The 27,843-nt window shown below is 45.2% G+C and overlaps 1 protein-coding gene across 22 annotated transcripts in view; it reads left to right on the top strand.

Moving 5' to 3' along the window:
• LOC125281950 (ral guanine nucleotide dissociation stimulator-like) overlaps positions 1-27,843 on the top strand; it is a 210,109-nt gene that overhangs the window by 87,813 nt on the left and 94,453 nt on the right. For 16 of the 22 annotated variants that reach the window (XM_057312896.1, XM_057312898.1, XM_057312888.1 and 13 more), the window contains exon 2: positions 21,058-21,155. In XM_057312896.1, coding sequence (XP_057168879.1) covers positions 21,058-21,155 — 98 coding nt within the window. Of the gene's footprint in view, positions 1-12,020; positions 12,151-21,057; positions 21,156-27,843 lie in introns of all 22 variants that reach the window. The other 6 variants (XM_057312902.1, XM_057312901.1, XM_057312899.1 and 3 more) reach the window with 1 other exon arrangement.

Genomic DNA, 27,843 nt, shown 5'->3' with positions numbered 1-27,843 from the left:
CTTCTAGGACCAGACAGGACTAGAGAAGCAGTAGTCTCACAGATCTGAACCCAGCCTTCCGAAGGGGGAGTGAGTAGCATGCAGGTGTAAGTACCGTGTCTGGGAGAGTTGAAATAATTATATTTTCTGTTTGAATCTGACGCTTTCATATCATGAAGCTGTGATCTGGCCAACATGGTGTAGGTAAACATTTTAATGAACATACCAAAATTGTTTATTTTAAGTTAATTTAAAATCAGTTAAATACAAATATATAATGCATAGTGCAGTGATTGACGCTTCTTATTTGTTCAAGGTTGTGCTTTAGTAACCTCTACATTGTTACAGAGTGTTTTCATTGGTGACTTTTTTTTGGGGGGGGTGTCAGTGTTTATGATTATAGTTTTGTGGGAAGCAAGGTGAAATGTGAGGGAAAAGTAAATTGTAAATTTCTCATGCAGGTTTCATCCCCTTGTAGTAAATCCTAGAATTTATAATCTCTAACACATTGCTGCTCTATAAATGTTTCTGAAGTGAATGTGCTCATTCTCACCGATTTAGAATTTTCCATAGTGCTTTTAAGACTTGACGTACTCTGTCCTCCTTTATTTAGGGCCAGTGGACCAAAACCAAGGCTCAGAAGAACCTAAAAAGTTGTATCTATGGCTGTCTGTGCCTAGGATCTCCTTTCTGCCTCCATTTTCTATCTTAAAAGTCCTGCCATCTGGTGCTTTGGATTGTGCTGTGAATGGTAGGTGTTTGTTGGGTCTACTTGTGACCAAAGCACCATGTGTTTGTCTTTGATGGACTGAAGAAAGAGCTGACGTGGTTTTATACATTCCATATTTGTAGTGCATTGTGTGTCTTTTTATAGAATTTAAGCAACACGAGGGCAGAAACTTTGTTTTACGCACTATGGCATCCCCAGTGTCTGACACAATATTTATTGAATGAAAGAACCCAGGCTCATTCGTTGTTGGAGAACTGTTCCTGCGTCAGTCAGCAGTCCACTGTTTTTTGTTTGCCTTGGTAAAGAACCTTACTTACAAACCAGGTAGGACTTGATACCAGGGAGAACTTGGATTATCTGTTTCTATCTTTGTCTGCTTTATTTTAGATTACAAATATCATGAAACTTGAGCTGCGGGAAAAAGGCATTTCTCTGTCCCTTTATAGTTTTCAAATGTTTTTTTCTAGAAATTAATTTTGTAGGAATTGGTCATGTGTTCGTTAGGACTCATTCTATATTCTGAAGACCTAGGAAGTTGGGATTTATAAAAGATCCTTGATGACTGGTCTAGAAGCTCTAATGTATCTTTTACTAATCAGTTGGATTCATCATGTACTTTACAAGGGTTTTACATTATGCCCTGAAACCATTTTTAAAAATGCATCTTCCCAGGGGCGCCTGGGTGGCTCAGTTGTGAAGCATCTGCCTTCGGCTCAGGGCATGATCCCAAGGTCCTGGGATCGAGCCCCACATCGGGCTCCCTGCTCTGCTGGCAGCCTGCTTCTTCCTCTCCCACTTCCCCTGCTTGTGTTACCTCTCTCGCTGGCTGTCTCTCTCTGTCAAATAAATAAATAAAATCTTTAAAAAAAAATCCATCTTCCTAACACTGTAATGCCAGTTCCATGACACACCGGCCTTCCGATGATCTGCTTAGAGAGTCTTTTACGTTGTTGTTCAGAGTAAACGTTTTGAGCAACAGGTCCCTTACCTTCACTCAGGCAAGAAAAGTCAGTATTTGGGTAAAAAAAAGAGTTTGTTCTTCCTCAGCAAGTTCCCCTTGGTCTTGCTTATTGCGAAGGGAAACACGTGCGTGCGCACACCACAGTAAACCAGTAAACTGGTTGTTTGCAGTGGTTCTCAAAGTACAACTGCATCACCATCACTTGGCCGGGTTAGAAATGCCTGTGCTCGTGCCCCACCTCTGACCTCCTGAATCAGACTCGGGGGGTGGGGCCCGCAGTCTGTTTGAACATGCTGTCCAGGAGCTTTTGTTGCATGCTAATGTCTGTCAACCACTACTTGAGAGTGTTTTAAGAGAAATGCAAGTCGTAGCAGGCAAAAAATCAGTCGTAAATGGCAGAGGCATGTGTTTGGCTTCTGACCACTTAGATTTGCTAGTGAGATTGCCTTCACTTCAGGACTCTTTTTCAGTATGTTTTTCAGGTTTTCTAGAGTCTTGGGAAGACCTCACAACTAATTTTGTTTAGGGATTTTGAATGTTTTATGCTGAGGTCATTAAATTCTTTTGAATCTTGGTTTGGATTTTAAATAAATGATTTTGCATTGAAATAGCAATTTGTATGGCCCCTGGACTTGTGGTTTTTGGCAGATAGCAGGAAAGTGTGTATATGTGGGTGCTCAAGGCACGTGTTCCCTGGTGGTTTTGTTTTGGTGTTGAGAGATTGGCTTGCTTATACTAGAGTCAGGATGATTTCCAAGTCTTGGGGTGACTACTAAAACAGTATTGTGTGAATTGATTCTATGCCTAGCATTAAAGTCATATCTAAATTTAATATGTATTGTTTTGCCTTTGTCCTTTATTTTTTCCCTAAGATCAGAGCTGGATAAAAGTTAGTGTTCAAAGATGGAATTGGTGATATGCTTACTTTCTGCTATGTCTTATGCAGAGTTGGACGCACCTGAAGGCAAATAGAATATTGTGAGCTTAGGGACAGGGACTCTGTATTATCCTGTACGTATCTGTGGGTCCTTCACAGCTTCCTCCTCCTACTATAGTGGGTTGGCCCTCAGTCATTGGTTTAATGATTGAAGAAGAGTCTGTGCTCCTGCTGAGGGGGCCTTGTGACCTTGAAGTACATGAAGTTGTTACTAAGGTAGAGAAGAGAATTAGGGACAGACGGGTGGACTTAGGTTACCATAATGTGGACGCGAAGTACAAAGGATGTTTCCACGTACCTCTTCTGGCCCCCATCAGACTGAGTCAGTGGTGTAGCCCTGTGATGGAGAAAATAAAAGGAATGAGCTGGTGGGAAAAAGTGATCTGAAACAGTTTCTTTCTCCTTACATTGGTCAAGTGAAGTTAAAGTTCTAGTTTATAGTCAGTTATAGACTGTGACCCCACTAAATGTACATCAGAGCGCCTGGCCTGGAGCACCTCTCAGTGAGGGAGTCTCCTGTTGCTCCCCTCTGTGCTGGGAGGCTCCAGCCGCCCCCCAGTCTTCTCTCTAATGACTGCTTCAGCCCTGCTCTGGTCTTGTGTCAGTCGCCCTGCCCCGCCCCTTCTGGTGGTTTCTGCTGTGTTGCTGCCTTGTGGTTTTAAATAGCCTTTTCCTGGTTACAGTGAGGTTGCACATCTTTTTATACATTTACTGGCCATTCGGATTCACTGTTTTTCGAAGTGCCCATATTTTTCTATTAGGTTATTTTTAAATTGATTTGTAGACTATATATATTCAGAACACACATTCTTTGTTGGTTATGTATTTTGCTGCTGTCTCTTCCCACTTTGTCATATGCAGTTTCACTGACTCAGTGGTTTTTTTGTGTTTTTTTTTTTTTTTATGAATAGAAGTTAAGTTTAATTAGTGCCATTTGTCAGTCTTTTCCTTTGTAAGCTTTTTGTGTCTTTCCCTGCCCTGAGGTCATGAACTAGTTCCTCATTTATTCTCTAAATGCTTTTATACTTTTGCTTTTAACCTTTAACTTTGTAATTCTCTCAGAATTGGTTTTGGTGCATAATCTGAAGAAGGAATCCAGCTTCATTAACCTGTGGACAGGCTAGTTGTCCGAACACCGTTCATTGAAAAGAGCATCTTTCCCCCAGCGCTCTGCAGTGCCCCTTTTCTTGGAAATGAAAGGTCCGTGTGTATGTGCATCTGTTTTGGACTTTCTTGAATTCCACTGGTACTGCCCAGTTTAAGTTGCTTCAATTATTTTAGTTTTATAACAGGTCTTATTGTGGAACTCTTCCCACTTGGTTCCTTTTTAAGCATACCTTGGCCCTCCTTGACCCTTTGCAGATCTGTATCTGTTTTAGAATCCCTTGCTGACTTGCAAGGAATTTCTTCCTGCTGTTGCTTGGGATGACGTCGAACGTGATCAGTGTGTGGAGAGTCGTTTTTTGGTTTGAGTTATTACAAATAAAGCCTTTGAATAATTTTGCTCAAGTCTTCATGTGACCATCGGCTTTTGTTTTTCCTGGAAATGGTTGGGTCTAGCACTGTAATGGCTGGATCCTGTGGTAGGCCTATGTTGGCTTTTTGAGAAAGTGTCAAACTCTGTCCTGGAATGGCTGAACCATTTCACCTTCCTCCCAGCTTTGTGTGAGAGTTCCAGTCACGCTGGATCGTTGGAGCAACATTTGGTATGGTTAGTCTTTTAGCTTTTCAGCCATTCCGATAGGTGTGTAATGGTTTTTCTTTGTGGTTTTGCCACCTGTGTATCTTTTGGTGTTCAAATCTTTTGCCTATTAAATTTTTTTTCTTATTGGTGGGTTCTTTATATATTCTGGATACAAGTTTTGTCAGATGTGTGCTGTGCTTTTTTCTCATGCTATGGTTTGTTTTTGCATTCTCTCTCTCTCTTTTAAAGATTTTATTTATTTATTCGAGGTAGGGAGAGAGAGGGATGGGGGGAGGGGCCGAGGGAGAGGGAGCAGCGGACTCCCCGCTGAGCAGGGAGCCTGCTGCCTGCTGGACTCAATCCCAGCACCCTGAGATCATGACCTGAGCCCAAGGCAGACACTTAACTGACTGAGTCTCCCAGGTACCCCTGGACTGTGCTTTTTCAGTGTCGTAATTAAGAAGTTGTTGCCTAATCCTAGGTCACAAAGGTTTTCTCCTTTATTTCCCTCCATCCCCCTCTAGAAAAGTTTCAGGTTTACATTTAGGTCCATGATTCATTTTTATTTATGGTGTAGAATATTATTTGTAGGATTCTTAACTTAGTTCTGATTATTTGTAGGAGTCTATTGAGGCATAGAATGAAGATATAGCTCCTTCTGAGAGCTTTTTTTTTTTTTTTTTTCTTTTTTGCTTCAACCAGTTTAAAGCAGGTTTAAGGCTTGAGGTATTTTGGACCGCCCAGTGCTGTGATTTTACTGGAGAGGTGATTCACCTCTGGTTTCTTTTATCTTGAGCTCTGTAGCCTTTAGGGCTCTGCTTCTGGAGGGAGTGTTTTTGGTTAAACACCCTAAGGGACCCAGCTTTTGATTCTTACTCCTCTTTCCCTGCATGGTTGTAAAAATGAAAGTTGAAAATTTTCAGAATTGGCAAATGACTGCAGGGCAGAGGTGGTTTCTGTGCTTGTTCATCTCTTTGGGTTCCTGATTTCACTTTAATTTTGGCCTGTTCTTTCCTTATTGTCTTGTCAGTTTCTGGTTGATTTTAAGATTTTAAAGTATTCTGTCCATCTTTTTTAGTCTTTTTCAGGGGAATGATTGGGCCAGATAACATAGCCTGTAGTTAAGGATACAGGGAAAAGTGTGTTTTATTTCACTGCAGTGTTTGGAGTCTAGACTTGGATCTGTGTCTCCTGTAGTCATTGCTAGCCGTGTGTGGCTCTTTAAATTAAAATTAAATAAAATGAAAAGTTCTGTTTGACAGTGACACTAGCCCCAGTTTGGGTGCTCAGTATGCAGGTGTGGCTAGTGGCTACCACCTCGGACAGTGCAGAGATGGGACATTTTCATCGTCATGGAGCGTTCTCTTACACAGTGCTGGCCGGACTCTTGACTTTTTCCGAAGTCTGCCTAGAGCAGGCACAGCTAGACAGAGGATTGAGCCTCTTTGACAGGCGTATCATGGAGCCTGTCTCTAAGGTGGTGTGGGTTCTCAGACCGGTATAGGTGGGATCATGGGAGGCTGTGGTGCACTGAGTAGAAAACCACTAAGTACTGATATTTAATTTAGAAATATCTGCCTAGTGTTTCCTTAGGGTGTCTGTTTCTTTCTTTTTTCTTTAATTTACAAAAAGTAGCAGTAATTTGAAAATTATCAAAATTAAATAGCGAGTCAAAAATTAAATTTTACCCTTAGCTAAAGTCTCAGGTATTAGTAATCAAAGATGTCTAGGTATCGTAGTTTGTGTAGAGAAGCAGGTCTTTTTAGTAGAAAGACCATCTTAACTAGGAAACAGGAGGTTGAGGTACAAATCCTGGTGCGTTGCCTTTAGTCACGTGACTTCTGATACTGTCTATATAAACTCTAGTATCTGTGATCTTTGAAGCTCTGCGTGCAGTTACTATGTGGGATGGTGTACACATGTAAAGTGCCAGGACAGTTGACCCCTGAACAGTGCGGGCCGCCGGACCCTTCCCCGTAGTTGAGAATTGGCAGTTAGCACATATTTTGTATGTGTATCATATACTGTATTATAAAAAGGTAAGTTAGAGAAAAGAGGATGTTGAGAAAATTATGAGAAACTACATTTACTTTGCGGCATGTATCAAAAAAAATCTGTGTATACGTGGACCCAGTTGTTCAGGAGTCAACAGTATTAAATACCTGTCTTGTGCCTGGTGTAGTGTCAGCCCCCAGGGGCACAGACAGGAGGGGAGTGAGGCAGTCAGCGTGCAGTGTGATGCCTGCAGTGATAGTGCCAGAGCAGAGTGCTCTGAGGACCTGGAGGGCATGTCCCCGTCACGGTCACGCTCAGAGGTCAGCAAACTTTCTCTGTTAAAGGTCAGATAGTAAACATTTCAGGCTTTGTAGGCCACATAGGGCCTGTCACATAGCTGCCTTTTTTTTTTTTAAACAACCTTGAAAGGGTGAAAACCTTGATTAGCCCAGAACCATACAGAAACTGGCTGTGGACCAGATGCCGTGACCTCTGCAGGTCTGGCTGTCTGCAGGGATCTGTAGAAAGAGAGTGGAAGGTGGGAAGCAGGCAGGGCCTCGTGGAGGACATGCCCGCTCTAACGGTGCAGAGGCGGGAGAGGCTGGGGTCTGTGAGACTGGATGTTTTTACTAGTGTTTAGGAGTACAGAAAGGGTTGGGTCGAGAAGGAGGTAGGGTTGATACTATTGACAAGATCAGAGCAGCGTGTGGTTGATTCTGACGGGAGCAGATTCCTATGGTAAGCGGGTGGTTAACTAGTACAGGGGTCGGTCAAGGAGGTGTTGCAGTCATGCGCTTCAGAAGGGAGAGGAGCCAAGCCTTTGTCATTAAGGGAATGGCTGCCCGGTGTCTGTCGCCCAGCTAGTAAAGTGATGGGCAAAGTTCAGATGGTCCAATCTAACAGCCTGTGTCCTTTTAATTCTACAATTACGTTGTACACACAAGTGAAGAAGGCCTTAATTAAGGGCGTGACTGAGGAACTGGAGAGAGGGTGATTTGAAGCCTGTTTCTCAGCCAGTCTCCAGGCTCTGACCTGGGAAATGAAGAGCCAGGGCTGAGAGAGGGGGTGTCCAGAGCAATTCCAGGATGGCTCCCAGATTTCTCCCTTGGTGAAAAGTCCATGAAGATCTTTTTGTTTTTAAGTGCTTACTGATCAGACTGTTTGTTGCTTAAGGAGGAAATGCTGTCTCCTAGGTCCATGAACCCCAGAAGCGGTACGCAGAATTGTGTGTATGCACATGAGCTGTTTTCCTGGGGTAGGATGCTTGGGCTTTCGTCCCATTATCAAAAGTGAGCCCAGCCCAAGGCGGGGGCACTCCTTGTTATTGGACTGTGGATGTCTGACACTCTGCCCGGGTTTGAGGCTGTAAGGGAAAGCTAAGCATCCAAATCACAGGACTGTTACTGTAAGTGTCATACATCCCAGACCGCTACATAAAACACAGGCCCATGAAGCTGTCACCTGAGCCCAACTGTACCAACCGAGGTCTACCAGCCAGCAGTGCAGATGTCTCCCCTGGCCTCCGAGAGACAAAACAAGGCCCGGTTTTTGTACATAGAAGGCCAGCCAGGAGAGTTTGGGACTCTCGTTGGCATGGATGTTTCAACATGCTGTTGTACATGAGATGAAGCTAAAGTTTATAAACTATTAGGAATATCTTAACAGTCCCATGGCTATGAGAGATGGACCAGTGTCACTTTTAGTTGGCTGTGTTCGTTCCAAAAAGGAGTGTAGTTTTTCTGTCCGCTCAGAAGTGCGTTGATAGTTAATAGTTGTAAGACAGTACCTAACTCGTCCTGTTACAGTTAGCTCTTCCGTGAACAGATGCAGGAGGAACTGGGCAGCTGGTGGTTTATGTTCGCACCAGGCAGATGAATGTGGTGTCCTGGAGTCTAAACTGGATTGGTTCGTGTTTGACATTAGCGTTATATGTAATTTAGGAATTACAGACTCTGGATTATAGCAGTCCGTGCAGAGATTTGCTGTTTTTGGTGATATATGGCTGCCCTATAGAAGTTGAGGCTTAGAGGGGAGCGTTTGGAAATGGGTTTATGTCTGAGAAAGTTTCCCTTTTCCTGTTGACAGGACTGTGACCTCCATTAAGGGCCAGGTGTCATGAATGGCAAAGATCTAAGAAATGATGGAATTCAGTGATGGTGTAGACGTTAGAAGTGAAAAACCCTAGGCTGTTTAAAATATCACCCTTAAGATTTCAGGCTGGGGATAATTGTGATTCCAGTGTAGGTAAAAAGTTTGGCGTCTCCTTGGCTGTGTCATGGCAAAAAAAAGCTTTGCTTTCTGCTTTGGGAAAAATACATTAGTTGTGTCCTAAGGAATTGACTTGATAAAAGAGGTAGCAGGAGTAACTTAGTTTAAATGCAAGTTGTCTACATATGAATTAATTTTTGTCGGGTGACGGTTGATGATTTGGTTGGTGAAGAGTTGATGTTTGATTTTCGTCTTTGAGTCTGCCCTTTCAACTATTTCATTGGAAATTCTAAACTTTTCCACTGGGTGTTTGCCTCCTTTATTTTTATTGTTTTAGGTAGTCTAGGATTTTAGAGGTTGATCTAAATTTAGGGATCAACTGGTCCGGGGCTCCCACTTTAGAGATGAAGAAATAACTGGGTAAGGCTCCTTGGGTAAATGGCTCCTTGATACTGACAGAGGAGAACTCTCAAGATTCTCTCAGCTGTCTTGACCTTTAGCTCACGGGTGATCTTTTTAGTAGATGAGAAGGGTATGAAGACAGCTTCTAAAACTCAGGTTTCCTATTAACTGTCAGGAGATTGAAAAAAATGGATGTAATTGAAAAATGGGTGAGAAATGGACACCGTTGAATCCGTTGTTCACACTGTATCCAAGTAACTTGTGGTTTGCATTCAGTCATTTATTTCTACATTGTCTTGGATATTTGAGGAATGACAAAACAAATCTCACACGTGTATATAGTCTAAGTTTTAGAAGACTAATAATGCCAGTTGTTCTCACTTCTCTACCAGATTCAGAGCATTGTCCTGAGTCACTCTTGACTCTTGAGCATCTTGTCCTGATGGGGATTCATTAAAAAGAAGACAGTCCTGGGGTGCCTAGCTGGCCCAGTGGGTGGAGCATGTGGTTCTTAATCTTGGGGTTGTGAGTTTAAGCCCCACGCTGTGTGTAGAGATTATATAAGTGAGTAAGTAAGTAAGTAAATTAAAAAAAAAAAAAAAGACGGTCACTGCCTCAGGAAGCTTTTGGGTACGTCAGTGGTCCTGAAAGTAGTGTATGTAAGAATCACCAAGGAGAGTATATGAGAGATGCAGGCAGGGGGGCCTGGTGCCTTAGTCAGTTAAGCGTCCTACTCTTGTTTTGGGCTTAGGTCATGATCTCAGGGTCATAAGATCCAGCCCTGTGTCAGGCTCTGTGCTCAGTGTGGAGTCTCCTTTCCTGCCCCACCGCCTCGTGATCTGGCTTTTTCTTTCTCAAAAAAAAATTTTTTTTTAATGCAAATGCCTGGTATTATCCCACAGAGATGTTGGATGATCATTGCTGATGTGGAAGCCTGTCACCTGCATTTTATTTATTTTTTATTTTATTTTATTTTATTTTATTTGTTTTTTAAAGATTTTATTTATTTATTCGACAGAGACAGAGACAGCCAGTGAGAGAGGGAACACAAGCAGGGGGAGTGGGAGAGGAAGTAGCAGACTCCCAGCGGAGGAGCCTGATGTGGGGCTTGATCCCATAATGCCGGGATCACGCCCTGAGCAGAAGGCAGACGCTTAACCGCTGTGCCACCCAGGCGCCCCTGTCACCTGCATTTTAAACTAGCATCTCCTCGTGCTGAAAGAACACTGCTGTAGTGTTGCTGTAAGGACGTTGTAAATCATCAGGACCTAGAGTTTGGGAGGCCCCCAAGACTACCTGCAGGTTCCGTGGTTCACTAGAAGGACTTAGAGAACTGCGAGAAGCCATTATCCTCATGGTTATGGTTTATTACAGGGCAAGGATGCGGACAGAAGTCAGTGAAGGAAAGGCACACCGGGCGAAGTCCAGGGAAGACCAAGCATGAGCTTCTAGTTGTCCTCTCGCAGTGCAGGTGTGCTGACTTCTCCCAGCACCGATGCTGCCAACCAGGGAAGCTCACCTGAGCCTTGGTGTCCAGGATATGTATTGGGGGTTGTCCCATAGGCACTGCCTACATGGCTGAGTTTAGTCTCCAATCCCTCTGGAGATCAAACTGGTGTCGTGTGTGGCCCAAGGCTCCACCAGAAATCAAATTGTTAGCATGGACTGTCTGGTGTGGCCGAAGGCCCCCAGCTAAACAAAGACCGCCTTATCAGGCAGGGGATTCCAAAGGCTCAGAGGTGACTTCCCAGGAGCTGGGCAATGGCCAAATCTTCCCTGGGGCAAGCTTAATCCTTTCCTGCATACAGCCTAGAAAGTAAATTGTTATTCCTGTCATTACTAGGGAGTTCAAGAAATTACTGCTTTTGGGGCGCCTGGGTAACGCAGTCCTTAAGCGTCTGCCTCCGGCTCAGGGTGTGATCCCGGCGTTCCGGGATCGAGTCCCACATCGGGCTCCTCCGCTGGGAGCCTGCTTCTTCCTCTCCCACTCGCCTGCTGTGTTCTCTCTGTCACATAAATAAATAAAATCTTCCAAAAAAAAAGAAAAGAAATTACTGCTTGTAGGTAGAAGATACATTGCAACCACATGTAGTGTAATTTGCCACAAAACTAAAATACCAGAATTTCTGCACCCAAGTGAAGATGTCTCCAGAAGTGTGTCATACTTGACACCTGTCGTAATGTTTTCATCAAGAATTTGAGTAAAGAACAGGAGTTAATGCTGGGAGACCGTTCATTTTTAGAATCAGGATTTGAAAATACTTCGACAGGTTGTAATGAAGTGCTAAAATCAACAAGGTAAAATTTATAAGGAATAAAGGTAAAATGACAGACTTAAGTTAAAGAGAAAAAAACAGCTGAGAAGTTAAAGATATGTGGTATGTGCCTTAGCTGTACCTGGGTTCAGAAGATCTGGGGAAGATGACTGAAACGGGTCGGCAGGCTTCTTTGTGAAGGGGCAGATGGTAGATATTTTAGGTTTTGCAGACTAAGAGGCAAAATGAAGGATATTATGTAAGTACTTAACAGGAGAGAACACTAATATCTATAAAATTTTTATTGACAGAATTTCAAATAATAGTTGAGTATGTATATATATTTTAATACAGGTCTAATAAGAATGGAATTTTTTTTCGGGGGAGGGTTGGATAACATGTTTTGTAATTGGAGCTCACAGGTAGTGTTCCGTATCATCACAACCAATGACAAATGTTCAGTCTCGGGGCTGATCGTCACGGAAGGTTACAGATGTCATCTCTGACAGTGTCTGCATACTCGTAGGTGCTCTTGCACACTGATACCAGTTCGGGAGCATATCATTTCAGTTTAGTGTATTCATCGTTTGGCAGACATCGATAGAATTCCACTAGATTCTTTTTGATGTTTGCCTTTCCGCATGTCATTACAGTGCAGATTCCTCTCTCCGATGGATGGTCTGATGGAAGTGCCTCAGTTGCTCGGTGAAGTGGGTTTGAGATACGTGAATTTTCATTGTACTTGCATTGAGGTTTGAGAAATGCCGCTGGAACTGTAGTTTGAGCTCAAAACACATCTGCTACACGTTTGTGTGGGGACACAAATCCACTTCTCTCTTTAACTTTTAATTTTTTTCATTTTTAATTAGCCTCTATGCCCAGCTTGGGGCGTGAACTCCACCCTGAGGTCAGGAGTTGCACGCTCCTCCGGGTGAGTCAGCAGGCGCTGCTCTAACTTGTGGCGGCGGGGGAGCCATGTGGCCGCGTCGGACGTTGCTTGTGAGTAAGATGCTTGCAGCCACTGAAATGCCGTCACTGCCCGAAGTCCCTCATATGAGCGCTGCTGTGCCTTGTCAATTTAGGCTGAGCTCATGAAGAAATGTTAACATGTAGGAGCAAAAGCTAATTTCCGAAGCAATTCAATGTTTGGTAATAGTGATGAGTAAAGGGGGGGGGTCTTTTTCAAATAGATTTCAGTCTTGGCTCTGCGGTTGAAAAGTCACAACAGAGCCTTGCACAAACCATTGAACTGCAGTGTGGTAGGACAAGTCAGGCTATTTTCATGAGGTTGCCGTTGGTACTACTGGCTCAGTAACACATGATGGGTTCGAATACTTTCCACAAAGTTCCTGCTCATGAATGATAGACTGAATAACCATAGTTTAAATGCTTTAAGCAACTTATATTTTCATCATTGTATATTTTCCAGCTAACCCTTTTTCTGCTCTGCAGATATTTTTACTGTCATAAGTTATAATGTGTCTTAGCAGATTCTACTCCAGGTTGTATTAAATCAGGGTTTTCTTAATATCTTTAAAAGTGTTCTCACCAGCAGTTCCACACTGACTGCCCTCAGAGGCCCCTTCTTCAGTCCCATTGACCCCTTGAACAAACAGCCTAGCAGTGTGGGGAACACCTGTTGGCTCAGTCCTTCGCCTCGTTCCTTCACTGACTCTCTGTTGTCATCCATGTAAGATGAGGGACCATTTAGGGTTTGGAGCAGAGAAGCGATGCCGTCTGATCTAGGCTTGGAATCGGTCTGCCGTGGTGAGCGTGTATGCTAGGGTGGCAGGGCTGGGAGCGGGGAGGCCTGTTCCGGAGTGCTGTAGTCATTTCGGTGAGGGATGGTGGCTCCGGTCACGATGGTGTTGGTGAGCATGATGGCGAGGGGACAGCGTCTGGGCCTCTTTTGTGGGAAGAACCAACATTACTTGCTGACAAGACCGGATGGGGAATGTGGGAGGAAGACAGGCGGCAGGGATGACGTCCGTTGTTTCTCGCCTCAGCAGCTGGAAGGCGGACGTTGTCGTGAACGGAGAAGGCTGTGTGTAGGAAGGTTTGTGGAGGGGGCGGGCCAGTCAGCACCTGGGCTTGGAGGTGTCGGACGTTTCACTGAGTTCTCTTCGGTGATGCTCCATTTCCCCAAGGGGCCTACAAGCAGGCCCGGCAGAGAGTACACCTGCCAGGGTTTGGTCAGGAAAACCCGGGCCATTCTCGACAATTAGTCGTACGGGGAATTAGAATCCATCCCTACCTCTGGGAGGGCTGGCAGAGTTGAAGAGAATGATGTTTCTCTTCATTTTGCCCACGTTGCCTCTTATTAGCGTTCACTGCCCGCCGCCCTGAGCTGTAGCGGGAAGGGGTTTTGGGAGAAGTAGCTCTGCCGTCTCGGTGATGCGCAGGAGCAGGCCGCGGTGGGGCTGCGGTGCAGAGTGAACAGCGGTCAGTCCAGCGCAAGGCCAGGCAGTCGGGCTGAGCCGGAGGGACAAGTTTTAGCTTTGTTAGCATAGAAGCAGCATTTGAATGAGCTTGCCTGGGAGGTAAGCATAGCTGAGAGGAGAAAGGACAGAGCCCTGGGCGACTCTGGAAGGAGGGAGCCATCGGTGGGGTAAGAAGAAAATCACGAGAACATGAGTGGGAGATCAGCTCTTGTCAGTTGTCGAAAGGACGAGCCCTGGGCTCTAATGATTGGATTGAGCAGTGCAGAGGTCGTCGGTAGTCTTAGAGGGAGAAGTTCGTGGAGTGGTGGGGGCCAGAGCCAGTGGGTTTAAGAGAGAAAAGGAAAAGAAGAATTTGCGATATCGAGTATGTTGTGTGTATGCTTGTTTGTGGAATTATTTGTACAGTAGTTGTTTTAAAGTCCCTCTGGGCTGATTGTCATATTTGTTCCCTTCTTGATATTGGCTTGTGTTGATTTTCTCCTCCCACGGGAATTGACGCTTTTCTGGTTCTTCCTATGCTGAATAAGTTTGGGGTGTGCCCTCCCCATTTAGGATATCATGCAAGGAGACTTTCCATTGTATTGAAATCTGCTGATTTTGGTCGTGGTTTAAATCCAGTCTTGCTTCCTAATCCCCCTGCTCCAGTTTACTTTTCAGAGTGGTCAGAGAGCTTCTGCAGTTACTCTTTCCAGCCTTCCTAGTTGCTCTTTCTAGGAGAGGCAGGAGGGAATGTGCTTCGTCTTCCTTACCTAGATCTGGGACCCTTCGCTTTGCAAACTGCTTCCATTTGTCCAGGTAGTGATCTCCAGTTCCACCGAGACCAGTGATGCCCGCACGACTGTGTCTCTTGATCACTTACCACTCCCAGGCCTTGCAGGAGATTTCCTGCTAAGTACTGCACGCATTTGGTTCATGGGTCCTTCCTTTGGTGCCTCTCTCAGGTAGACAGAATGACCCTTAGGTATACCTTAGTAGCCCATTCGTTCATTTGTGTACAATTGAAGCGTTGTCTTGTCTTGAATATGTTAACTGTGCCTATTAATTAATTTGAGTAGAATAGTGTTTCTTTCGTATTTTTAATGAGCCTTTGTGCAGTGGAATTTTCTATGGATATCATTTACAGTGTAGAACAGAATGGTGGTTAAGAGGATGGGTGTTGGATAGGTCTTGCTTTGAACCTCAGATTCGATTCTTATTCCCTGCATGTTGACCAGGTTCCTTAAGCTCTAAATCTGTTTTCTTATCTGTTAAGTGGAGATTATCATAACTCTTTGACAAATGTGACAGAACATAGTTCTTAGTACATGGCTAGTTAGGGAAGGATCAGCCTGAGGTTCAGCAAATACGGTTCCCAGTGATGTAGTTATTTCTGTTGTGGGGATTTAAAAGCTAATCTTATTCCCTGATGAGTTTGACCAGCGTATCTAAGATGTGCAAGCAGTTGGTATTCACCGTGTACTCTGCATGTAGAACGGGCGATTTGTTGTTGTTGTTGTTCCTAATACCGGTTTTTCAGCAATTAGTAATATTGCCTCTTCATTTCCCTAATGTATTCACATCATCAGTAGCTTACTACCGGTTGGACCGCAGACCCTGTACCATGCGCTGGCACACAGATGAATGGGATGCAGTGACCTATGACCTATGAGCTGGTCCACTGTCTAGTATTAGAATGTGTTTGACTAGAAAATTATTTTGAAGCGTAAAGAAGCTTTTGTTTGCCCAGATAACTTTCATAATCATGTTTGCATTCTTTATACATTTTTGGTTTTTCAGAAAGTTTCTTCTGACCTGTGTTCTTCAGTACAGGTTACTACGGCTTGCCTGAGTGCAGAAACCTTTGGTACACTGAGCTTAGAGGAAGGGACACCTGTGTGAAGTGGTTATATATTTTGGACATTAGAGACCTTCACAGATAATTTAAATGGTTAGAATGTTGTGCATTGAGAAACAGTGGTTTGGGGCTTTATTTGGCAGTTAGCATCAAGCGGACCATTTCCTGCCAGGGGCTCACCCTGCATGGTTAATTCAAGCCAGAGATCTTCTAATATGGCAGTGTGTCATGTTGACTGTTACTCAGCTTCAGAAAGAATCTTTCTGTCATGTTTGCTTTGGAAAGCCCAAATCATGTCCATTGTTTTAACAGTAATAATATCTGGGTAACTTGGGAAGCCAGAATAGCATCGTGATTCTAAGGTAAGCTGGTGTTTGAGTGCCTGATTTCTCTCTCCCTTGTCTGCTGTGTGACCTTGGAAAATGTCTTAAGTTTTTTTGGACTTTGTTTTCTCACATGCAAAATGGAACAAGAGTAGTAATCAGTTAGGGCTGTGAGGATTCCAGAGCTGGTGCTTGTAAAGCACTTGGGAGAGACTGCTATGACATCACACCCTCCGCAGATGGCAGGTTGTCACTGTTGTCCGGGTGAGTGAGAGGCGGGTGTCAGGGACTGTCCAGGTTGGACTGTGCACTGAAACGAGACGATTAGAAGCAAAGTGATCGTGTGGAGTTCGTTACCTGTTCAGGAAGCATAGATTCAGAGTGTGTTGTGACTGGTGGGAAATTCTCATTTGCATGTTAGGGGGAAGAGAGTTCAGAGTAGCCTGAGGACCCCGTGTACGTATAAATGTCCCCACTTATGCCAGAAATGTAGAGAGTGTCCATCTTACAAATACCTTCAAGGAGCTGGCAATTTATTTCATTGTATAATGAGCCAAGTTTAATTTTTCTTTGTCTGGAGCAAAAGAATTTAAGCATTTTAATTATAGGATTGGGGAAATACCTAGTTTTCTGCCCTAGTTGAACTAGTTCAAATTGTTATGCTTGTACTTTAGTAGTTCCGTGCTGGACGTGGCCCTAAGCTGCCCGCTGTTCAAATGGCAGACATCCAGCAGGTCCAGTGTTGATAAATGCGGTGTTGCTATCTGCTTGAATTCTCCTTAAAATAGAAACTAGAGTGAGGAGCAATTATAAGGCCCTCAAAGTCAGTGTATACGCTCATTTATTCATCATTAGGTCATTCACACATCAAGTGCATGTGTTCTGATCGTGTGTTTTAGGTGTTCGGTCCAGTGCGTGCTGTTGGTTATAGAGTGGCGAACAGAAACCAGACGTGGGGAGTAACTGGGCTGTCTTGTGTTTGCGGTTAGTAAGGAGAATAAAGCCAGTTCCAGCGGACTCGCGAGATTTCCCTGAATGACATTTTCAGGTTTATACTCCTAACAGACAAGAGGCAATAAACAAACAAACAAACAACGACAGTAGAAAAAGAGGGCTTTTAAAGAGCAAATGTTACCTGCTGCAGGCACTGGGGCTTTTTGACCTTCACTTTGGTTTTATTTAATAGTGCTTTAAATATTTGTCTGGGATGGCGGTGCTGAGGCTGCGGAACTTAGGCTGTCGTTGTCCCCAGAATCTTGCTGTTTGGGTGGAGGAAGACACTGACAGGCCAGATTTAACATCCGCTCTAGTTTGTTGCACAGGAAGCTCCACCACCGCAGAGTCCTGCGTCTCTCTCGTCTATTGCCTTGTGTCCTGGGGCCTGGGGCCGTGCATGGCATTTGTCAGCCACTCCACAGATACTGGTGTCATGTGAAGGCGTGCTGAGGGGGACAGGAGAGAGGTGTCTCACCTGGGGGAAGGGCACGGCTCCCACCGCACATGCGTCCAGGTCATCCCGGGGAAGAAGGTCCAGGTGGAGGAGGTGTCGAGGAGGGCACAGGTTGTTCTGTACACCGAAAATGGCTTAATGTTGCTGCTTTGTAGGATTCACGGGAGATAGCATGACAGTCAGACTGGGCTTGATCATTCAGGGACCGACAGGTCATATCAAGGAGTTGGGATTTCCTCTTCTTCAAAAGGAGTAATTCTAAAGTACTAGAAACCAGGTGTCCTGATACCCAAGCTGGCACTCTTTTCATATTACACAATGCGTACAATGTCAAGCAAGTGTCATCAGGTCTTGGGTTCCATATCCATTAGTGATAGCCGGACTATTAAAGTTCTGTAAGCCCCTGGTGAACTTTTCATCTTTTGGGGAGAGTGAGGATATAGGAGAAATATTTGTTTTCTCAGGTGTGAAAAAAAGTTGAAACTCTTTAAAGGCAAGCAAGGTCCATATGTCTTTGAATTCTAGTTCTCCGGAAGGATAGCAGGTATGTGTAGTAGATACTCAGTACCCGAATAAATGCAAAAAAATACAAAAAACCCTTTGCTTTTGTGTATACTCTTGTAGCAGGCGTTGTACTGGACTCTGCAGGGTGATAACTGGATGAGAAATGATCCTCTCCAAAAGGTCTTTGCAGCCGAGGGAGGGAGACAGAGAAGTCAGTCAGTGATGATGGTACAGTGGCTAAGTCCTGTGATAGAGGTGCGCCCAGGGCATTATGACAGGTACTCATCTTTCTTCAGTCCCCCACATTCTTTTTTTTTTTTTTTTTAAAGATTTTATTTATTTATTCGACAGAGATAGAGACAGCCAGCGAGAGAGGGAACACAAGCAGGGGGAGTGGGAGAGGAAGAAACAGGCTCCCAGCGGAGGAGCCTGATGTGGGGCTCGATCCCATAATGCCGGGATCACGCCCTGAGCTGAAGGCAGACACTTAACCACTGTGCCACCCAGGTGCCCCATCAGTCCCCCACATTCTTAACCCTTTTTATACCTATTGTAATTTACCCCCTACCCCAGACCTATTTTCCCCATACCTTCCAGTAGCCTCTTAGTAATTTTTCTTCATGGTCATAACAGACTCATCTCTTCTTCACATTTGATTTCTGGCAGACAGTTTCCTGGAGATCTCTGTTCTGTTCTTTTCCGAGCTGCTTGCTCCTTCGGTCTTTTATTGTGTTGTCCCAGGATGTTCCTTTGTTCTCATCGTTTGGCTTTTGTCCACAGTTGGATTTTATGTTTGTGGCAACTCTTGTCTTTGTCTTTCTTCACTGACTTCTTCCTTTTGGTGGCGTTAATTACTTTAAAAAGATAGTACAGTGTTTTTGGGCAAGTTGAAGACAGCCTTCAGCATTCCCTCCTCTTGAGCAACACTGCTCCGGCTTGGACTTGTTTCTCTCTCTCCTGGTGCACAGCCACCATTCTGGAATCTCCCTTCATCGTCGTCCTGGGGATTCCCTTATCCCTTCTAATGGAAGCTCACGCCTTGCTCATTTTTTGTTGATGCTCGTGTTTTGGTGGAAGACTTTCTCCAGGGTCTTTCTGACATAGGATGCTTAGGAGGCAAACCTTTTGGGACCATGCATGATTGAAACTTGATTGATGGTTTCGCTGGGTATAGAGTTCTGTATTGGAATTCATTTTTGTTCATAAATTCAAAGATTGCTCCATTGCCTTCTTGTTTTCATGTTACTGTTTTAGAATTCAGAAGCTATTCTCATTTTTCCTTCGTATGTAACTTGTTTCCCCTCCCATCTTTAGAAGCTTGTAGGAGTTTTACAATTTGTCCAAGTCTTTTGAAATGTCGTGATGGTGTACCTTGTGTGGTCGGTTTTCATCCACTGTGCTGCATATTCAGCGGGTCCCTTCATTCTGGTAACTGGGAGTTTTCAGTTCTGGGAATACTCTTTGGCATTACTGTGCTGAGGTTTTCTCTCTTGCTTTTCCTTATTTTGTTTTTCTGGAAGTCTTATTATCCGGAACTTGGCTGTCCTGGGCAAAGGTTGTAATTATCTTAATACCTTTTTCTTCTTCTTCTTCTTCCTTCCTTTGCTCCTCCTTTTCTGCCTTTTTTTTTGGGGGGGGGGGGCTTTTTTATTCTCTGTTCAGGGAGAACAGAGAGAAACTTTTCTTTAGTTTATTATTTCTGATTTCAGAAAGGTTCTTTAGATTTCCAAGGGCTCTTTTTCTATTTTTCTAAGAGAACATCCTGTTTTTCTTTATTGATTGCAGTGTTGTCTTACCTCTATATTATTGATAGTTTGTATAGTCTCTGTTTCTTTTAGGTTGTTTCCTTCCTTCTCCTGTCTGACGTGGTGGGGCCCTTTGACTTTTACATCAGGGTATTCTGGGTGGGCCACGTGTTGGGGGTCCCCAGGGTTAGTATCTTTAGATCTGTCTTTTGGAGCTGATCAGATTCCCCAGAAATATTCTCCAGTCCCTTTCCGGCACAATTCTGACTTCAGAATCTGGAAGCCAGCGGTGTGCGTGTGTGGTCTGTTGTAGGAGAGCTGGAGAATTCACTGTTCACTGTATGTACGGTCATTAAGTCCAGGTCTGTTCAGTGCAGCTGGGCAGGGTGACTTCAGTCCATAGATGCCTCTACTTTTCCGGGGAATGCCCCCTCCCATCTTCTTTCAGAGTGAGGGGGCGTCACGTTGTGCCTGGTGTTGAGGTTCTGGTTTCAGCTTCCATGGCCTTCCCCGGCTCCTCTGTATTTGGGGCTATGCCTTCTTTACCCCCGTTCTGTCTACACTGCTGCTGCCACTTCTGGTCTTCTAGGACACTGCTGTGCAAGTGGAAGTGGTTCCCGCGTGTTCCACTGCTGAATTAGGACCTGGCTTTCTTGGGCCTGCTGACTCATTTACTCTACTTCAGTCTTTTATAGTTTCTGTCTCCTCCAGGTTTCTTCTTTTTACTTTTTTGTTTGGGTCTCAATCTTCCATGTTAGAAGATTTCCTCAGTACTTCAAAAATCTTGGCTTTTTTCTCCTTTCAGTTCTCCCTGTGCTGTTTCAAACATTTTTAAAAAAGATTTTATTTATTTACTTATTTGAGGGAGTGAGTGTTTGCACAGGAGAGAGAGCAGAGAGCACAAACAGGGAGGGGCAGAGGGAGAGGGAGTAGCAGACTCCCTGTTGAGCAGGGAGCCTGACCTGGGGCTCCATCCCTGGACCCTGGGATCATGACCTGAGCTGAAGGCAGATGCTTAACAGACTGAGCCACCCAGGCGCCCCTGTTTAGAACATTTTAAAAAAATATCTCTTTAGTATAGTTTTGATGGAAGGCAGTGGAATAGATGTCTATACTCTGTCATTGTATCGTGCACTTATTAGCCAACCACACCGTTAATTTATGATTTTTGATATGTTTGAATAGTTTCCAGTTGCTTCACATGTATTTCTTTCCTTTTTTTTTTTTTTTTTTAAGATTTTATTTATTTATTTGACAGAGAGAGATACCAGTGAGAGAGGAGACACAGGCAGGGGGAGTGGGAGAGGAAAAAGCAGGCTCCCAGCGGAGGAGCCTGACGTGGGGCTCGATCCCAGGACTCTGGGATCACGCCCTGAGCCGAAGGCACACGCTTAACGACTGAGCCACCCAGGCGCTCCTTCCTGTGTGTTTCTTAAGTAGAAATAGGTTTGAAGACAGGGACGTGGTGCCCTCTTCTCACCCCTCATCCCAGGCGTTGCCCAGTAGGCTTGCGTGGGAGGTGATGGAACTGGCTGAGGGGTGAGTTCAGTAGAGCTTCAAGAAGTGAAAGGAAGGGGGTTTTAATGCGCATGTTGTCTCTCCTTGTCAGGTTCTCTGAGGACTATGGAAAGAGGAAAGAGAAACCGGGAGCATTTCCTTTAAACCCACGTTTGATTTCTTCACAGAGTTACCGTGGCCTTCAGAACTGTGAGTATAATTCTCTTGCTACATTTGTGTTTTGGTTTTTCCTTTTGTTTTGATTTTTCTTTCATCTGTCTTAAGGTTTCTTTGACATATACTAGAAACAAAGAAAAGCTAGTTGATTTTGCAGAGTAGGTGAGGGAAGAAATATTAGTTGTTTAGTGCCTTTTATGTGTGGAGAGAGGCAGGCAGGATGACAGTCCTGTCCCTGATAGTTGTGACAGTAGCAGCATGTGCCCTAGAAGAGTGCCCCAACAGGGTCAGCACTGGGCCATCCAGCTCCTAGGTGAGTCTCTGGCAGTAATCCCCTGAATGAGGCTACCCTTTGTCCCTGTTTCACATTTGCATAACTGAAACAGAGGTTAAAGGTTACTAAGTTAGTAAAAAGCAAAGCTGGGATTCAGACTCAGTCTGGCTTTGGAGCCTGTGCTTTTTACTCGTGTTTTATTCTTACGGGCTCTGGATTCAGATGTTGGCTTGGCTGCTTACTTACTAACTCTTCACTAACTACCGAAACCTAGCTCTCTCTCCATGCCAACTCTTCACTGACTACTTAAACCTAGCTCTTTCCTCTGACAAAGGGTGCTGGTGATGGGACCGCTCTCCCAGGGTTGTGGTGAAGATGCCATAAGAAATGTGAAATGTGCTCAGCATTCACAAATGTTAGCAATTGCTATTCGGTGGCAGTTCCCCCACTTTAATGAGAGGAAAAGTAAGCCCCAGAGATTGGGTTATTTGTGATTTGTTAATTTGTAACCTTGGCACTTGTGCTGCACTCCACAGTTGGGAGGTTATAGAGTTGAGATTTTATTCCAGTTTGTCTTATTTCCAAAGACTGCTCTTTCTGGTAGGCCTAGTGGTAAATCGAGGACAGATCGTTGATAGAAGATTCATCAATCTGTCTTGTGGTATTAGCATTGGTAAGATTTTAGCAATACATTGCTTTGGTGTAAAAGCCCCATAAACTTAGACTTCATGGATTCAGAATTCAGAATCATTTATAATTACGTTGAATTTGACTTTGGCAAGTGTCTTTGTCTTAGATGTCCAAGGGGCAGGACCCTGGATTGTTTTTCCATTTCCTTCTGGGGGTCAGTTCACTTTCCTCCTTTGTTCTCCTTTCTCCTCCAAACCCACTTTTGTTTCTGCCAGGATTAGGTATTAGGGAAGGGAAGGAAAATTGTGTCACGAAGTTTCAGTTTCCAAGTAAGGCCTGGAAGTCTTGCTCCTTTTCTCTGATTCCTTCTACCCTTTCTTGGCTACGAGAGGCACCTATTCTGTGTGCTGTGCCAGGTGTGACTCTGCTGTCTTTTGGAGAAGGCCATGCCCAGCTGTTTACATCCCTTGTCTCCTCCCCGCCCTCCCTGCACATTTCGATGTTTCTTCCTGTACCAGTGGGCTATATTTATTGGGTACAAGTCTGTTTCTGCATCTTTAAGGGCAAAGATTTTGTTATTTTGTTTCTGCATGTTTTCTGCTTGACCCATGGGTAGTTTTCACTAAATGCTGGATGAAGTAGTGTTTAATGCTTGCCACAAAATAAGTTCTCTTTTCTTAGTGGATCCAAACAAGAGGGAGAATATCAAGTATAACTTTTCATCAGCATTAGCTATTAAAAATCGTTCGTCATGGTAGAGCCCAAGACAGTTTCATATTTAGCAGAAGTTACACAAAATTTTTCTTCTTAATGTGATGTGCAGCGGAACGAAGGCCTGACAGGGAACTGAGAGCCTGTTCTTGGCTCACTGGAACTTTGAGCACCGGGATATAATCTGCTGCTTCTAGTTTGGCCCTCCCCTCCCCTTCCCCCCTGTTTGAAAATATGTAAACCCAGGAAAATAACCTTATAACCAGTGTTTCTATAATTGTTTCCCCCAATTCTGGACAACTGGTGAGGCCACACGAGTAAGCCTGGCTTTGTACAGCATCGACTTAATGGTGTTCCTCTGAGACCCGGGTTCCTTGATGTACCTGAGGGCCCTGGTCCACTTGAGCCCCTGCAGGACAGATCAGGGTCTTGGTTCTTGATTTGTTTTGGGCTGTTGCATTCTTAAGGCAGAACTTGGGATGGAGGTGTTTTACAATCAGAATTCTAGGAAAGCAAAGCAAAGTTTTGGAGGAGTTGAATTGCTGAAATATGTATGGAGATTATTTTCAGGGTTAATGGGGTGTGGGGAGGCAGTAGACAGAAAGGAAGGTTGCCCGGAGACCCATCTGAAAACCCCCATTTGGTGAATAAAGATGGCTTATTTAGCGTCAGGGCAGCTGAGAACAATCGACAGAGATTGAACTGTGAGGTTCTGGGGCTGTTTGTCCAAACAAAGAGTCGCTAGGGTAAGGCGGTGCTGGCTGTCGGCTCCGGAGGGCAGCTGTCCCTCCCTCAGTGTTGAGCCCTGAGATTCGGCTGAGGTGTGAAAGGCTAGTGTGTTGGGAATAGACACTGGTGGTGGGGGTTGGAGGGTGGGGGAGAGTAGAGGACAACCAGGAGATTGTCGGCACGCTGTTCAGGGAACCAGGTGAGCAGCAGCGGAGGCTGGGATTGGAGCAGGAAAACTGGAGGTGGTGAGAAGCAGTTGGGCCTTGGATGTATTTCAAAGGCAGAACCAGTAGGATTTGCTGACAGATTGGATAAGGGGTGTGAGGACAAAGGGAGGAGTTGAGTTGACTAGAAGGCTCTTGGCCTGGGCAACTAGATGGGGGGAAGGTTGTGGGTGGAACTTGGTTTAGAGGGCCAGATGGGGAGCTCACTGTAGGCATTTTAAGTTTGTGATTCTGTTAGGGATCCAAGTAGAGATGTCATGTAGGCAGTTGTAAATAGGCATTTGGAGCTTGGAAGAGAAGTCTGAGCTGGAAGTGGCCATGAAAACGCAGTGACGGTCTGTGGTCACCGAGGGAGTGAGCACAGAGAAGACAAGCAAGCCTGAGCCTCGGGTCACTCTGCCATCGAGTGCTCAAGGACGAACATGAGCAGTGTTTGGCACAGAGCAGGTGTGAAGAAGACCACAAGCACTGGCACCATGGGAAGAAGGGAAGAAGTGTCCAGGAGGAGGATGTGATCAACTCTCTGAAGTGTCAGGAAAGGTCATGATGAGGACTGAGGTTTGGCCTTCGGGTTTGGCGACTTGGAGGACACTCTGGCGAGTGCTCGGCGCAGTGTGGGGGCGTGGTCAGAATGAAAGCCCGCCTGGACGGTGGTGTGAAGGGGGAGAGGGTAGTGAGACAGATTGCATCTGGGTGACTTTGGTCCAGGGTGTACGGTCATCCTCACACTTACTCACCGTCTGGGTGCAGAGCAACGCAGCCGGGTCCCTGAGGTCCGTGGTGGTGTCTTCATGTCCCGGGCGGGGAAAGGTCAGGTTCAGAGCTTACAGTAGCTTTCTCAAGAGTACGGAGCCGGCAGGCTGACGCCAGGTCTCAGGCCATGCACGCTGTCCTCAGCTGCCCTGCGTCCTGAGGGTGGAGAGACACTGTTGAAGGGGGGAAGGGGTAGCGTGGTTGAAAAGTTGTAGGAAAACACTTATGTCCTGCTGGAAGTGCTTCTGTTAGAGATTCTGTTTCTTTTTCTTACTTAGAAATTTCACTTCTATCAGAGGGTGGTACGTGCATGTGTTCAAAAGTAAAACAGTGTTGAATGGTTCATGCAGAACCCAGCGGGCTCCTGTCCTGCCTCCACCATCCGCCTCCCAGAGCTGCCTGGAATCCTGCTTATCTGTTTCTTGTAGCATTTCTGTCCACGGTTCCCAGCAATATCTATGTAGAGGCAGGGCCATCGATGCGTCACTTTTAGAAAAAGTTACATTTTGAACTCCCATCTTCCCCCACATAGTTGTAGCACAATTTTTGTTTAGAACCATAATTTGGCGAACTGTTTTGACTTTGTTAATGTTGCTCACTATTGAGCTGGTGAATGTAGCATGATTATATTCCCTTTTAGTTCCACTTTTTGTTTTCCTGTTTTCTTGAGCTTAACAAGTGCCACTTTTTTTTTCTGTTTGCTTGATATTTTTTTTTTTAAAGATTTTATTTATTTATTTGACAGAGATAGACAGCCAGCAAGAGAGGGAACACAAGCAGGGGGAGTGGGAGAGGAAGAAGCAGGCTCATAACGGAGGAGCCTGATGTGGGGCTCGATCCCACAATGCCGGGATCACGCCCTGAGCCGAAGGCAGACGCTTAACGACGGCGCCACCCAGGCGCCCCTGTTTCCTTGATATTCTTAAGAGTTCTCACTCTCCCTGACAGTAGGGCCTCTTAATAAAATTTGCCATCTGCTCATGTGTATTCCTTCTGTCTTCACCCCCAGGGACATCTGTTTTCTTGCATGCTGGACAGGTTACTCTCCCATGGTAGCAGGGTTGAGGTGCGTAGGGCAGATCCTGCAGGAGCAGGCGAGACCAGGTAGAGAATCGTGATGGGGAAGACAGTGATGGGGAGCTCAGAGGGAGGGGGACGGTGTCCTCCTGAGGGAGCAGGTCCGGGCATGGTTAGTGGGGCTGGCGGTAGTTGGGGAAAGGCATTCCAGGTGGAGAAGGTGAGAAAAAGCAGAGCGGGACGAGATCGGTTACTTTTTGTTAACCTACAAAGCCTGTATTGTGGCGCCTCGCTAGGTGGTACATGTTAACTTAGTTACTGACTCTTCCTTTAAGACCTTTAAATAGATTTCCATGGAAAATGTGACATTCAGATCGTTAAACATGTCGTAAATTTTTTATTTTTTGAAAGATTTTATTTTTTAAGTAATCTGTACAGCCAGCGTGGCGCTCAAACTTACAACCCCGAGGTCAAGAGTCGTACACTCTACTGACTGAGCCAGCCAGGGTCCCCCGTCATAAATTTTAATATTTTCTTAAAACTTTCGCATAGGATATATCAAGACACTTAAATCCAAGAGATCATCTTAAACTGTTGATTCCATGTATTTGTTCATGGAAAAATCTTTATGGACTATCCCGTCACTGAGGCCCAGCCAGTCATCGTGCAGGAGTGACCAGTGCAGCCCCCCGCTGCGGTCGTCAGGCGGGAGCAGGATGAGTGACCACAGGACGTTTCAGAGGCTGCTCTGTGTCTAGCTGGATGCGCAGGATGGTGTGCAGGGAGGCCGCGGTGTCGCGGAGGCGGGCAAGCGCAGCCCTGTCTCCGTGGCCCAGTTAGGGAGGCCCGTCGTGAACTTGGGAACGAGTTGGTGCAGAACCAAGAGTGAGTGGATTGGTTTCTTTTGAAAAGAAGCATCGCGCAGTTTGAAATGCTGAGGTGGGATTATAGGAAATAAAGTCCGTAAGTGCCTTTCAGGACTGCCAACTCCAGGGCACCTTTTACGTAAATGTGCTGCACCTTTTATGTGGGTGCCTGGCTATTCTCCTGGACGGTCAGGAGCCTGTGTTTAGTTCAGTGGGTCCGCCGTGTCCAAATGTTACCTGCTTCCTGAAGCTTCTGCTTTATGCTCCAGGCTTTGCGCAGGACACCCTTTATCTTGCCAATAGTAGTTACGTTTGTGATTCAGGAATTCTACGTGAGGGAAGTCGTCAGAATTGTGATACCTGCCGTTTATGTGTGTCCTTCATCGTGTGTTTTGAGTTGTGTGTAGTGTTTATAATAACAAGGTAGTGATTACTGTCCCCACGCTGCAGAGGAGAGCCTGGAGCCAGATACCCGTCAGCCCGAGGCTCCATGTGGTGGTGGCAGGCTCTCCTGTTCCTTTACATGAAAGCTTAGCCCTTGCTCTGAAGTGCACGTGGTGCTCCTGTGTGCGGGCTCTGCCTGTGATAGAGAGGGCGAGGGCTGCCGCCCACCGAGCGGTCTGCAGACCCTCAGTATTGTCACGTGCCAGCCGTGCTTCCGCCACGTCGGGATGCGTTGTCACTAGTGTTGCCAACCATTGCACGTGGTTCCCCGTCATTGGTGTTTCTGCTCATACTGAAGAAAGATTATGGATTCATCCCATACTTGTAAAAATGGGAAAATAGGTCTGTTTCTGACCCTAGTAGTAGGCAGGCAGCTTTTCCTGTGCTTCTTACAGTCTGACTAAGGGGGAGAGAGGATGTTTCTTTCTTTCTACCTGCCTTGGCATATCGTTGCTATCTGCCAGGGGGGAGGGGCAAGTGGGGCGTTGGGAGTGGCGATGGCAAGGAAACATGTTAGATTTGTGTCTCCTGCTCATGAATTCTAAGTGCTTTAACAAAATAGACAAACTTTCCATCATTTCTTCTTTGATAAACTGTCTATTAAAAAGGATAGGTGTCTCAGCAAAAAATTCAACTGAAAAAATGGCGAGAAGCTTTGAGTAGATACTTCATCCATTTCCTGTAGATAACAACATGCACACAAAAAGACGCTCCCCGTCATCCCTCATTAGGGAAGTGCCCGTGACAGCCGCAGTGGGTAGCACTGCAGTCCTGTGAGAATGCCTCCCATTCCCACAAAACAAGGCAGCAGAAGGGGACAGTGCCCAGGTGCAGGGCTGTGGGACAGCTAGAACCACATCGCGCTTTGCTGGTGGGGATGCAAAGGGTTATAACCACTTTGAAAAAGTAGTTTGGCAGTTGCTTATAAACTTGAATATATACTTTTCATACGATCCAGCAGTCCTACATGGAGGCCTTTACCCAAGAGACATGCAAATTTATCTCTACACAAAGGCCTGCATATGATTGCTTATAGCAGCTTTATTCCTATTTACCGAAGATGGAGAACAACT

Source organism: Ursus arctos, unplaced genomic scaffold (genome assembly GCF_023065955.2).
Source record: "Ursus arctos isolate Adak ecotype North America unplaced genomic scaffold, UrsArc2.0 scaffold_16, whole genome shotgun sequence".
NCBI classification, from domain to species: domain Eukaryota; kingdom Metazoa; phylum Chordata; class Mammalia; order Carnivora; family Ursidae; genus Ursus; species Ursus arctos.
Note: the sequence above shows the minus strand (reverse complement) of the source record. Positions and strands in the feature narration are given on the sequence as shown.